Source organism: Pleurodeles waltl, chromosome 7 (genome assembly GCF_031143425.1).
Source record: "Pleurodeles waltl isolate 20211129_DDA chromosome 7, aPleWal1.hap1.20221129, whole genome shotgun sequence".
NCBI classification, from domain to species: domain Eukaryota; kingdom Metazoa; phylum Chordata; class Amphibia; order Caudata; family Salamandridae; genus Pleurodeles; species Pleurodeles waltl.
Window position 1 is genome coordinate 766,282,602 of NC_090446.1, and position 14,883 is coordinate 766,297,484.

Here is a 14,883-nt window from a genome sequence, read left to right on the forward strand (position 1 = left end):
ACTTCACAAAGCTCCTGTTGTAATCAGGACTCGTTAGAGATTCCATTCTCAACTCTGAAAGCGAGTTACAGATCCATGGGGTGAAAATATCTGGGGAATTGGCTGGGGAAATAGGTGGGGAATATCCCTCAAGTTACACTCTAGGGTTCTATAATCATCAAGGTGGATTAAAGTCAAATAAAGTAAAATAGGGGCTGCACGAAGGTTCTATTAGTAACAGACTAGTTAGGGAAAAAAGAGGAGGTAGGGTTATGGTCACTATACCTTCACATTATAAAAATGAATTTGGGGGAATTCCACTTGAACCAAATAGGTACGATTGTTTGGAGATGGAGGAGGCAGCTTGTGATTTAAGTAGGATGGATTAGGAGCAGGCTCCTCTGTGCAACATTAGTTTGTTCTCCTGGAAAATACATGGGTCTAGTACCAGAAGGAAATGGCAAACTGTTTATGGAATTATAAGGCAGTATTCTATTCTATGTTTCCAGGAGACATAGCAGTGCAGAGAACCTTCAACGCTGGATGGTTTCCTGGGGATTTATCATGAGGCCGTAAAAACAAAATGCAGGTCTGCCTTCTGGGGGATTGTTAACTCTGGTCTCTACACAAATTGCCAAAAGGGTGTGGAAGATGAAAACGCAGTGTAATTGGATAATAGCCTGTGGCATTCAACTGTTGGATGTAGGCAGGAAAAATAAATATATTATCATTTTAAATGTTTATATGAACGTGTGTGGTACCTCCGATTATACCGGACAGATGGAACTGTTCAAGGACGATGTTATCACCATAGGTGCGCTGTTGCCCCAAACCCCGATCATTATGATGGGAGATTTCAACCATAAATTGCTTTCCAAGTTGGTGGATGGAAAGTATGAGGAGTGCCTGGATGCCTTCAGTATACAACCTGTCTGTATGCCACATAACGTGGCAAATGGGAAGGATATTGTTAGATTTTATTTTGTCAAATGGATTAGTGAACCTAAATGGTTGTGTGCCCTCAGATAACCTGGGTAGAAAAACATTTAAATGAGGCAATCAGATGAGCCCATGTGTTTGTACCGGTATGGGTATTGAGGTCCTGTGGGTGGAGGGGAGCACCATTATCCTCTAAGAACTATTATTAAAATGGATTTTGCTCCTAGACAGAAGAGGGAACTAATATTGATTGCTCCAAGCATTTAAGAATGAGGCTCTTAGAAAAGCACCTACGTTTATTAAAGGAATTGCAGTATAATTATAGTGAGTTAGATCTTACGGATGTTCTCTCAGATCCCTTAGTTGGGTATGTGGATGTAATAAATAAGGTAATGGCGTGCCGAAGTTAGGAATTTTTTATATGAGACAAATTAAAAATAAAGCTAGGAAGTATGAACAAATAATTGGTTTGATAAAGAATGCAGGTTACAAAAAAGTAATATTAGAAAACTGGAAAGATAACAAGGGCGTTCAAGAAATTTAGGGGGGATTGCAGCTTCTTAGTTTAAAAAGGGAACTCAGAATTTTGGTAGCGCGAAAGAAAAGAGAATCAAAGGCAAAATGTTGGGATGTGATGATAAAAACTAAAGAGTCTAATGAAGTTAGGAAATTTTGGAGGTTGGTACAGTGAGGGTCTGGTTTCCTACAAAAGCAGATTTTGGGACAAGTGGGAGAGGATGTGTGGGTTAAATTTTTAGAGGAGACATATAATCACGGTGTCCCAGCAGAACCGAGCCCCTCCACGTTTAGTATTGAAAAGGAAACAAAGATGGGATTTTCCGAAACTATTGAGAGGATAAAGCTCACTAGGGTTGTAGGCCCAGATAATGTTCTGGCAATGCTCTGGCAGCGGTAATAAAAATTAATATACATTGGTTGTCTTGATTGTTTTATATTGTCTTCCAGGAACTCCTGGCAACAGGAAGATTCCTGGAGAGTTAAAAGGGGACAGTGATTAAACCATTCCACAAAAGAGTCTACACTCTCCCGGGGAATTATATGCAAATTAACCTGCTGGACACAGGGGTAAAAGATTTTTTCAAAAATATTACTGAAGATGATTAAGAATTGGGTGGAGGTAAATTCGATCATTCCCCAGGAGCAAGGGGGTTTTAAGAAGAGTCATTTGACTATGGATCACTGTTTATGGGCCATTGCAAAGAAATCCATAGGGCGGGGGTGGCACTTTACTGTTGTTCTGTTGATTTTAGCTCTGCTTCCGACTCAGTTGATCGGGTTCTGCTGTGGGAGGTATTAAAGAGATATGGGATCCCAAAAGATTTGCTTTTAATTCTGCGGGAACTGCATAGGGAAAACTGGGCCTAAGTGGAGCTGGACAGTGCAGGTTCTCTCTCTCTCTCTCAGGGAAAATAAATCTAAGAAATGGCCTAAGGCAAGGATATGTATTGGTCCCTACATTGTTCTCCTGGTTTCCCGCTGATCTCCCCGAAGTTTTAAGCTTGCCAAATGTTTTTAGTCCTAAAATGAATGGCAAAAATATTAGCTGTCTTTTGCATGTGGACGATCTGGTGATTTTTGATCGGACAGGGATGGGACTACAACAGAAGTTGAACATATTTGGGGGTTATTGCATTAGGAAAAAATTGAAAATAAATATGGAATAATCTTAAGTGCTTAAAATAGGGAATGAAGGGAAGAATATGAGATGGGTAATTAATATAACTAAAATAGAGAGCGTGAATAAATATAAATTCCAAGCTGTATGGTTTTCGTATAATTTAGATTGGAAGGACCATCTTGCCTCCTCACAGGATAAGGCACTGGTGTCAATTAGGGGCTATGGAAATTTGATAAAGGATATGGGGGACCATCTCTTCAACCAGTATTGCGAGCCTATCAAGCTATGGTAAGACCTCAGTTTATGTAGGCGGGGAGGTGATGGGTATAGGGGGTATAGGACCTGGAAGAAGGAAGGCGCCTGAAAAAGCTACTTAGCCTCCCCTCCTCCACCATGGCACAGGCGATTAGAGTAGAGACAGGTTTATTAAGGGGGACACAGATTGCTTGTGTAGAGATATTAACATTTTGGACAAGAATGGATAATGCAGGAATATCTCAAATATCCCTGCTATGTAAAAAGGAGATATTACAAAGTGAATTATCTTGGGCACGGGAAGTAAGAGAAAGAATTCAGGCTTGCACGAGGATATTAAATATACAGGTAACACGGGGTATTGATGAGACGGGGTAAGTAAGGCAGAGTTCAATAGATTATTAAAACAGGTCTCCAGGGATTAGGATCGGTTGTACCTAAGCAACAAATGGTCAGTTTTCCATTTGCTAAATTCCTGGGAGAATTATGAAAAAAATCCCAAATAATAAGATGTGCGAGAGTATATTAAGGTTTAGTTGTGGAATAAACTTAGTTTTTATGTCAGGGAATCGGGAGGCTCTACAAAATGAACAGAAAATATGCCAATGTTATCTTAGTGTGAGAATTAATTCTCTCCACATCCTTATTGATTGCTTATGGTTTTTAACCCAACGGGCAAAATACCTAAAGCCCATTAACTGATCTACTGATAGACATGAGATTTTTTGATGTGACATGTGCGATGGGTCGATATTTAATCACTGTGGGTACATCGTTGAGAGACAATGAGTTGATCGATCCCCCAGATGGAGGGAGAAAAGCTATTTTATACAGTAGGGTTTTTATATGGTGTACTTTTATCGTTAGGATATATCTTATTGTATTTTACAGTATAGTATTTAACTGTGTATATTGAACTAATGTAGTGTTTTAAAGGCTGTTACCTAATTTATCGTGTTTTAGTAGTAGTACTGTGTGTGAAAGTTCAAGTCTGTAATTTATGGAATGGTGTTTTGTATATTTACGAGTGCTTTTATAGCCTATTCGGCCGAAATAAAGCTATATTTCTTTTTACACAACTGATAACACATCCAACTGGAATTTAATCATAAAATGAAAAACGGAGTATGTATTACTATGACGCAGTGGATACCAGTGACTAAATCGTGCTCAGTGCTCTCTTAAACATGAAACTCACATGTAATAAAAGTACAGAACAAAAACAGCACGACCCATTAATAGAGGATCTAAAATATTTTTAAGGGTCTCTGCCACAGTCAATGACGTTTTGATGGTATCATCATCAGGATTCTGAATGGTGGAGCCTGAGACTAGAGTTGAAATTAGTAGAAAAAAACAGAAGGTAAGAAAAGAGAGGCCAAAATGTAGGGCTACAGAACCCTATACATAACTTCCATATAATTAAAGGCCAGAAAATGCTCCGTAGGTATCATGCCTGTGTGAATGCAGTAGAATGGAGAGTGAAACAAGGAAAATGGATTACTTTAGGATGACGGCAGAAAAAACACATCCCGTGGTAATGCCATGTGCAGAGTGCATCCGGAATGTATGCACTCCATGGTGGTGCCAGTAAAGTTACAGTGCACACCATTCGAGTAGTGCATGGGTGGCATGCCAAGAACAAAAAGTTACTATAACAGATCCCTGTACGCAAATGTATGTAAGCGCTCCAGTGAGCGGTCGTCTGTCTATGTTCAAAAGCTCATTGGGAGAGGACGGCTGCAATTGGGAGGAAGCATACGCGGTCTAGAGGTGGGCATACAAAAATATGGGGGCTGTGGCAATGGAATCAAGGAAGGACCAATCTGTTAAGAGTTAGAGCAGTGGCATTTTTAAGTGGATAGTATCAAGATGGAGTATAAATGAAATGTGAGGGGAAAACAAGCAGGACCTAAGAGAACAGTCTATCTAGTTAAAAATCTCCTGAATGGGAGCGGGTGGCTACAATCCGGGGGAAGCAAATTCGGCCTAGAGGTGTTTGTGGTAAAATGGGGAGCCTGGAGGATAAATAGAATCTCGATATTTTAAGGCAGACAGCAGGACCATAATAAAAAGGATAAAGTAAACACAATACTCCTGAAAGGGGGTAGGTGGAATTGAGAAGCAGAAAGAATTGGAACAATGCTATATCATCATTCATTGAACAATGAAAAATAATCAATGCAAGAAACCTGCATAACGAACAAAGTTCCTGAACATCCTAAAAGTCTTTGAGGAGGGACATATTCGGGCTAAACATGATGCCACCATGACCCAAGTATATCACCAAATGTCTGATGTTGTCATCCCGTGGGCCAATCCTGGAGGTTAATATATACCACTTATGTCTCTGTGGATACTGCACGTTAAGAACTGTGAACACTTGGAGTTCTCACTGAAATCAGCAGATCACTGATGGCTAGTACTCTTGTCTATTTAATATGGATGTCAGAGTCCATTTTGGGAATCACTCTCAATTCTTCCCTGTTTAGAAGCTGAAATTACCACCTCTTTCAGGGATAACAGTTAAAATAACCTGCTACCGGATATCATCCTCTGGGGGGCCATGTTCAATGTAATGTGTGATCAATGGTGTAGTCAGGAATTTGCATCGGATCTTGCTTCTGTGTTGACAAATGCAGATTTTGATTTTTCTATAGTTTGGCTATATAAAGCAAATAAATTACATGGGCAAAATATGCCATTACCAACATTACATGTGGTGCAATTGGAGAATCTTTTGAGAGGCACAATCATATTATTGTGCATAAGCACCTTCGTCTTGATAGGTAGGGAACATACAAAGCAATGTTCACATTTAGAATGTAAGACCATGGGCGGAATGCCACAGTGGTTGGTAATTGGGGTCATCTCCTGGAGCAGGGTCGCATGGACAAGGTGGTCTTTTAAATGTTTAACTTTTTTGTATGAAAACCTTGGTGGATCACATGCAAGATCATCAGGTGCCAGTCCTTTACAGTGTTTTCGAATACATTTAGAGCCTCATTTAATGCTGGGGAACTTTAGTGGTACATACTAGTTCCTCAGATTCTTCTGTAGTTTGTGGTGCCAATTAAGTGCCACTAGGGCAATACTAAGTTATTTTTGCTGAGTGTTTACCAAGCCTTTATGGTAGCCTTGCACCAGGAGTTTATCAGTTGGAATCTCTGCCTCACTAAAGAAATCCACCTTTTTCTTAAGAATGTGAAGGATTCTCAGAAACAAGTTGTAAGACAATGAGTCCCAAAGTGAATGTGGATGATAACTTTTATAGGGAAGGATTATTTCTTTCTGTAGGTTTTCAATATAGAGAAGTTTAAAGTTGATTGTCTTCCACTTTTTAAGTTAAGTCAAGAAATGGAATTTCGACATTACTATAGTGGTGCGTAATGAATTTAGGGCCACTACAGTTTTGGTTCAGCCAGCTCTTGAATTAAATGAGAGAGGATCATGTCCATTCCCAGATAAGAAAAATATCGTTATTATGTATTTTCCAAAGCAGGACCTGGTTTCTAAACAGATTTGTATGGGACAAGATGATAGAGGTTCTTTGGGTTCTCTATATATAAAATAGCAACGTTAGGAGTGAAAATGGCTCCCACAGATGTGCCTTTGATCAGAAAAAAAGAACTCTTTGTCAAAATAAAGTAGTTCCAGGTTAATGTCAACTCAAGTAAGGAAATAAGGAATGTGTGGGTACCTAGTGTGGCCAAGGTCTTGTGTCGAGGAGGTTCTTTATAACATCAATGATCTCATCCTGCAGTGTGTTGGAACAGAGTGATTCAATATCAAGTGTAGTGAGTAAACTGTCAGACTGCGAGAATGGCGTTTTCTCCATCTGGTTGATAAAATCCATGTTGTCAGAGATGTAACAGTCAGTCAGAGAGGTGAAAGGATCAATGTGGTTTCCAGAACGGAGCTGCAACTGCAGATAATGGGCATGTCAGGGGTTTTGCTCGTATCCTTGTGGACTTTGAGGAGGCTTTAGATGACAAGTGTTCTAGGGTTCTTTACATTTAAGAACTTATATTTATTGGCGCTTAGGTACCTAGCTTCTTTTGCTACAATTGTGATTTTAAGAATTTCCAATTTTATGTCACGAGTGGCGTCTCTTGTGAGCCTTTGTTTTAAATTGGACAGCTGGTGGTAGATCTGGTATTTATGAACCTCTTTACACTGCAAAACGATTCCTCCACCTTTGTAAACAGGTTTTATAGTCGGTGGAATATGTGTTTTGAGTTTTGTGAGTGCTGAATGTTCTTCTAGAGAAAATTGTATGGAGTAAAAATACTCTTCTGTTGGAACTTTGTAATGTCTTCTAACATTAATCTTTTTGAATGTAAGTATCTCTGCAGGGGGACTGCCTGAGGGAGGCCTTAAACCTGTTATGTCCAATTTGGGAGTAGGCAGTCGCCCTCAGTAAAGGCATACTTTGCAAAAGAATTTCAAATAATTGAGCTACGCTGACAAAATCTTCTGGATCCAGTCTAGTGCCTGAAGATAGCCACATGGTGAGGAATCTGTGGTTGGAATTATCCATCAGAGTCAACATTAGAACATCATAGGAACACCCAGTTCAGACTGGATTCATACACAACTGATGCATGGTGGTAATATGATTGTTTAAAAAAAAATGAGGATTCTTGCACTGGATGCAGCTAAAGGCGTTGAATCAGTCACATGGTCAGACATCAGACATTCTGGAAAAAAGTGGGTGACTGGCACTCATTTTCCGGTACCAGCACCTATTTTTCCTCATCAGATATTGACTGCAAGACAATAACTCACAAACGGAAAAGAAAGAGTACGAAAAAGTAAAAAAACGGGCACAAGGAGAGAAAGCAGGTCCTGGATAGGAGTGAGATAAAGGGTTAGTGGGTGTCTGGGAATGGCCTGGGTTGTATTCAACACTACGCAGCCTTGGCATTCGGTGAGGGGATTTTTAATAGTGCTGCCAGGGCAGAGCTGTGGGCAACGGCAATCATCCTTTTACAATTAAGCACTGGATTAGGCAATTTTTAGCTATACCTCTCCTATGAGTTAGGAGAGATGCTTCTATCACAGGTCTTAAATAGCATCTGTCATGGGAAGAAAGATGTATTTTTTATGTAGATAACATCCTGTTTCTCTATGACTCAGATAATCCATAATCAGGAACTTGTGTATTCCGAATTTTTAGGTATTTTGGTTATAATATCAACTGGAGCGAATTAGTGTTGCTTCGATTATCAGTGCTCAGAACACTATCGGACCACTTAATTCTCTTTAAAGTAATGTTGTAGGGTTTTAAATACCTTGTTATATATGTAATAAAAAATAAAGGAGACTTTCTCAGGCGCACTTTATATATATATACATGGCACTGAAGGCCATCCAAAACAGACATTGGAGGATAATGCCTCTCACTAATGTGGCAATGCAGAATTTCTGAAATGGTTCGGCTTGTGCAATTTCCCCACAAGCTAGAAAACTCACTGTATAACACACTGGAAGACTTTTCCCAAAAAATAATACATATCCTACTTTCGGATGGAGGATCCAGGAAAAGTGTTCTAACTATACTGGCTTAAGGTGTTTATGGTGGTGGTACTTCGCTCCTTCATATACGCAGGTACTACTAGGCATTGGACTTGGAGGTAATAAACCATCACCGTCACAAGAAGAACTGTCACTTAGGTTTAATAGATGCGTTCTGGGAGACCTGGGGTACCCAGTGTGTTATTTTGGGAAGCTCAGATTAAACACTCAAAACACAATCAATTAGTAGTAGGGCAATGGAAGGTAGCTATAAAAAATTAAACTGGGATGGTAGGGTAAACCGGTCTGGATGTGTTATTGACAAATACTGGATTGACATAGCTGAGGAGACTGCAAGGATATGAAAAACGGGAAGTGATGAGAAACTCGGGAGATGTAAGGGGTTCAAATTACCTAAAAAAACTTTTAAAAACTGCAAGAAGAGTATAATCTAATTCTGATACTTGCAATTTAAACACGTGTTAAGGAAATACGAAGTATTCTTTGAAATCCAAAACTGTAGTCTGTAATTCACAAAACTCTGATTACCACAACTCAAGGCAATCTAGAAAAATTTATATATCAGCGGGTGTCAGTTCTCGGGGATCACGATGACACTGAACCTCAGGAAACTTTACAACATCCCAAAATAGTAGCCATTTTGCAGGATTCACACTAATTAAACAAAGGTTGCTACACAAAGTATTCTATTCTCGAACAAGGTTGAAAACGTTTGGGAGAATGGACACTGATCCGTGCCTCAGCGGTCGTTGGTAGGGTGTTTTTTTCCGTACCATCGAACTCTGCCCCAGTTTAAGTGGTTTCTGGGAAGAAGTAGGTAACACTGGTGCGAGTCTTATAGGGATTTGGGAAATGCTGGCTTTGAAAGGGAGACAAAAATGTGTAGCATTAAATGCAGTGTTGGATGTCATTTTTATTATTAGGTGTGACTTACGTTGCTCGGAATGCGGTGCTACTGATTTGTGCCTTTTGTGTGTTTTTCCTTCATAAATTCTGCGTCTTGGAAAGTGTTGCTAAACAAACTGCGGATTAACAAAAATGATGGACAAGTAATGGGGGCGGGGGGTGGAAGCGGGGGGCGGAAGGGGGCAGATCTTTACAGGGTGTTCCAAGGCTATTTTACTAGAAATAATATTGCAAGAACAGTACTTTGCAATCCCTTAATAGGTGAGGCTCCCCCGTCCCACAAGTACTGAGCCTTTTAAATTGTTTCAGGAATTTCATGCTTTGTTCATAGAAGGCATCAAGTCCAAATATGCACCCTTTTCCCCACACTGTGGGGATTCCAAAGGTACTCACAGTTTGTGGGTTCCCCTCCAGAGAACCAATAAAAGAGCCAAACTGTAGTAATTATTTTTTTGCTAGATACACAGGAGTGTCGGACTTCCATGGATTCCAAAACAGTTTCTTATTCAGAATGCCCTGTAACACTCAACCTTTGGCACATTATTTACCTCAGATTTCTGTGAGGGGAAGTTCAGGAATCTGAGGGGATCCACACAATTCCTGCCAACCAGAGTTCACACGCTTCTCTTGATAAAAACAGTACACACACAGCCTCCGAGAGGGCAGGTCGTGGTGTCATGGCCCTATTCCGGGGCACAATGCCCCACTCCATTCTTTTTTCCCTGCATAACCCTGTTGTTGTGGTCTTTCTAACTCCCCATGTAGGACAGACCGGGGTTAAACACCAGGGCAAGGGTCAGAAAGTCTGTTGAGGCTGTTAGAGAATGTTGCACTGTCCGAAGCTGTGCGTGCTGCTTGTCACATGGTGGGGAAAATGCTATTCTTGTGATGCAAAGGAAGCTCCTCCCTTGTGCTCTAAGATTACAAAAACAGAAAACTGTTTTGTTGCAAGCACCAGGAGGATTTTCTGCACCTATGCAGAGGACAAGATGTTGATGTTCTCCGGAATGCAGAGGCAATGAGAAGGACATGAAAGCCTTGTTCTCCGCATTTAAGAGGTTTAGAAATATCACCTTGGTGTGGAGAACTTTACTTTCCAGACTCTTGTTAGACTTCAGCACAGGTCAACTATCCTTCCTTCCTTCAGAAACGATTGGCAACTGATTACGTTTCCTCAAAATCCCACAACCCAGCTTTTCTGTTCTGCATGACTATCCTGGAAAAGGGAATGGCAAAGATATTTCAGTGATTGTATTGTAACGTCCTAAAAAACATTATTGTACTATCCTATTGAGAGTCAACTACTTTTGAAATGAACTGCTGAGACTCCAGTTCAACACACCACTGTGGAATTGGGTTCTGGCTCTACCTGCAGTTTAAGAGACATGCTGATTGTTCACAGTTGCAAGATTTATTACCCCGCAGATCCTCAGACCATAATGCAAAGGGTAAGGAAAAAAACTGTGACAGTGCATACAAAGACTTAACCCAACACGTCTTCTGCATATTTCTTAATCTGTACAATATCAGAGCTGGTTAAAATCAGATTTAGCTGGAGTGTGGCTCTATGGAACCAACAGAGGGAAATTATTTTTCAACGGTGAAGAAGGCCTGTAGGGCATGTGACTAATACTCAGGTCTATCAGAGACATCTGTGAGTTAACAGAGCACCAGTGATCCCAAGACAAATTACACCCACCTAATGAGTGTCTTATGTATGTAAAATTGTCTATATTGGAATTACATACTTCAGAGGTTTAAGGGATATCAATATGCAGAAAACAAATGAAAACAAAAGCTCAATAAATAATCAAATGCAAAATCAGTAGATAAAATATATGGCAGCCACCTAACTACTATTAAAATTTGAGCAGAAGGTACATTTAATGTGTGGGAAATTCAAAATGCTGCAAGCAGATATTGTACAAATAACCTTGGTTGAAGTCATACAGAATGTTGGACTTACTCTTTCTAGATCTTGCCTAAGGTGTGTAAAGAGTTTCAGACGTCGGTAGAGTACATCCTGCTCTTGTTGAGCTAAGTTGTCCACCTCATCTGTCTTAGGTGACATAAGTGGTTTGTTAAAGTTAGCCTTCCTTTTTAATTTCCAGTACTGATAGATGAAATCAACTAGTAACTCCTTTAAGTCAAGGTTCTCAGCCACTTCCGAAGGTTTGACAAGTTCGTAGAATTCCTCCTCTAATTGCTGAAGCTTTTGTTTTCTTAATGTTACTTTTTCCAAGTCCAGTTTAGTTTGTTGATCAGTTTCTAGCAAGGAGGCATGAGCAGGTGGTTTTGGCAGACGACAGTCCTCTGGTTTTGTTGTTCCACTACTGTGATCGATACAGAAGGACTTGAACTTCACCTCATCATTCTCTGCTAAAATAGTTCGCATTTCAAGATTGTTGTCAAATGCACATGTTACATGAAATGCAGTGATACAGAAAGGCATGGAACACTATGGGGAAAAGAGACAAAGCATAATATGAGTAACTCTATACGGTGGTGTAAACAATCACAGGCCAAACAAAATGCATAGCATAGGTCAATTATCAGACTACTTTCCCTTTCATCGTTAGGAATAGACAACCTTAATGGGTAAATGACACACTAGGTATTTTAATAAGAGAAATCACCTGTGAAAAAATCTCATCTCTCCTCCCCAAGGAGAAAAACATCAATGCAACAGTATTGGCCAGGTTGGAAAGTGAAAGGATGTCCTTGTTCCCCTCCTACATAAATGGTTGGGAACTGACTGCACTGAAGCCAGGATCAGAAAAACCTTCTGAAAAACCTGAATGGGGAGACCTTGGTTTCTGTCCATGCACAACTAACTCCCAGGTCCTGACTTTGCATACATGTAAGACTGGAGCATGATATGCACTGCATAAGGAGATAGCCGAGTAGGTGTTATGAAGAAGGGGAGCTGGGCTTTAGCATACTAGAACTACCACAAAAGTACATTTTTTGATATCCTTACAATCTGCTCTGCCTCCTTCCCAAATGGCTGGGAACATGATTTCATAATCCAAAAATGCTGAGTCAAGACTCTGGAGAAAAACGATGCATACATCTTGTCAATGCAAGCTGCAACTTTGCGAAAAAATGCATCCAGACATTAATGCCTACAGAAAACACGAGTAGCCCATGTTGTTGGTCCAGAATACGTGATGCCCAAATGTCTTTGGAAAGCCATTAATTCTAAAGTGAAATGATTATGAAGTCTCAGTGGGTTATAGAGTCCCATTAGCAGCTTTTCAAGCCTTGTTGCCTACAGTATGTCAACTCCTGATAAATTATCTGAAATTCTAAAGTACTGTGTTCTCTTGAAGTAGAATAACGTGACTATGGACACATTCAGACTTTGAACAGTTTCCAAAACCAACAAAGTATATGACAGTGACTTTCAGTTACAACTTTAAGGATCAAAGAAGTTATCTGAATGATCACTATGTCCATATAGAAGACAGTGTAATGTCCATCAAATCAAGGAGCCTGAAGATAACTTTCTATTAATGGTGACTGCAAACAATACACCCTATGAGAAAGCATTATCATGATATTTCAGTTTAAGACAAACTTCACGAAGGAAGGATTTCCAGTTCCCCATATTATGAACATCACAACCACCTTGTCCACCCTGGTGTATTTTGGATCATGGCATGTCTGATTGTTGCAAGCTTCTTCAAAATTAAGTGAGCCATGTGGAATATGTATGGGATGGCAAAATTAACGATCATATTCAGAGTTTCCCAACGGTCCTCGAGAGTGAACTCCTTCAACAAGAATTCATCAATTGTACTAGTCATAGCGATATGAGATAACTTAGGAAACTTTTCTTTCTGGATAGAACAACTGATATCCAGCTCTACCTTAACAATTTACTAGTTATAATCAGAAACGCACAAATTATTCCCAAATTAAATCATTTTAGATCTTTATCAAAATACAGTACAAAAACTATCCAAAGTAGAATTAATGACTTGGCAAACCCCTAAAGAAAAGCGGGTTTGGTATTATCATCTCAAAAATAGGTAAACTCATTTCATTGGCATTTTGATTTACAAATTATAATTCAAGTTCTCAGCAGAAAAGCACTATTTTGCGAATAAGACTATTGATATTTATGTCTGCACATTCATCTCTTGATAATCAATACATGGGTAAACCCAGGAAAGAGCTCTAACAGCTAAGTAACAATAAATAAACTATCTTCGCTATGAACTTGGTCTTAATTGATGTGTTTGGCGAGTGTCTTTATACCGTAGTCTGATATTTTTGTGGGCTATCTGGAGAGGACTCAGTCCATCTCATTGGGTGTGCTGCTTGGCTGCAATGAACAAGTTACTAACCTTCAGTAACCCCTTTATCTGGTAGAGACAGGATCTAGTTGCAAATTCCTTATATTAGAATTCTCCCCAGGTGCCAGACTGGATCCGGATTTTTTTCCAGATGTACCTCTGCACGTCGGAAGAGGGTGTCCTGCGACTCTGTAGCAACACCGTCTACTGGCTGTGACGACGACTGAGTCCACATAATCCCCTCTCCGATGTGTTGATGTCAGTTTCTTCGGTGACAGTTTTCCATGCCAAAAATGCAGAAACACTTATAGAAACTGCCTAAGAAATAGTGTGCCAAAAATAGCCAACTCTGTGTCAATAAATTACAAGCTCTAAATGAAGGTATCTTAATGCCAGTAAGGGTATCTTTAAGAAAAAAAGAAAAAACTGTTTGCAGAGCTTCCTCTGTAAGGGGTGTACCTGTCATTAGAAATCAGTGGGAATCTGCAGCTAGATCCTGTCTCTACCAGATAAGGTGTTACCGAAGGTAAGTAACTTGTTCATCTGGTAGAGACATCTAGTCGCAGATTCCTTACCTTAGAATTAGATACCAAAGCAATACCATCCCCAGAGGTGGGATTGCACACCCATTTCAGATAAAGAAGTACTGCATGACCGAATGGACAAAATGCCGGTCACAACGAATCTGACTGTGCAGATGGTAATATTTAGAACTTGTGTGCATGGAAGCCTACATTGCCTCCTGGCAGATATCCAGGACCGGGACTCTGCATTCTAATGCTGTGGATCTGGCCCTGTTATAATAAGCACACAAGTCCTCAGGGGTATGCTTCTTGCCCAATGTGTAGCAGATTTTAATGCAGATCGTAACTCATCCTACTAAAAGTCACTAAGTAGAGCAAGCCGGTCTAGAAAAAGAAGACACTCTTAAGAATTTAGATGAGTAAGAACATATGCCATATCATAAGAACTGTGGGAAGGACTACAGGCAAGTAAAGTCATAAAGGCATTGAAAAGCATGGGTATAGCGTTACCATACCAGTGGGACAAAAATGTGTCAGAAGATAACAGAAAATTTTAACATAAAAACTACTTGCACCCAAGGATCAGCCAGTGCATGGGGGCCCAGAGTCAACAGGCAATGCAACTGAGCTATAGCTCTCTGCCATAGAAAGCCATTATTTTAGCCTAACCCACTCTGTAAAAGGAAAGATGAAAGGGGGAAACCCAAGAACCCATGTGTGATGGAGAAAGCATTTAACAATAGAAATATGGTGAAGACAGCAACATCGACTGTTGGTATAGAAACAACACTTGTCCTAAGAA

The 14,883-nt window shown here is 40.0% G+C and overlaps 1 protein-coding gene across 4 annotated transcripts in view; it reads right to left on the minus strand.

Moving 5' to 3' along the window:
• The window catches only part of JADE2 (jade family PHD finger 2), a 426,950-nt gene that overhangs the window by 127,391 nt on the left and 284,676 nt on the right, over window positions 1-14,883 (minus strand). For 3 of the 4 annotated variants that reach the window (XM_069199256.1, XM_069199257.1, XM_069199260.1), the window contains exon 9: window positions 11,223-11,714. The exons of the other annotated variant lie outside the window; for it this stretch is intronic. In XM_069199256.1, the coding sequence (XP_069055357.1) occupies window positions 11,223-11,714 (492 nt within the window). The remainder of the gene's footprint in view (window positions 1-11,222; window positions 11,715-14,883) is intronic. 4 annotated transcript variants of the gene reach the window in all.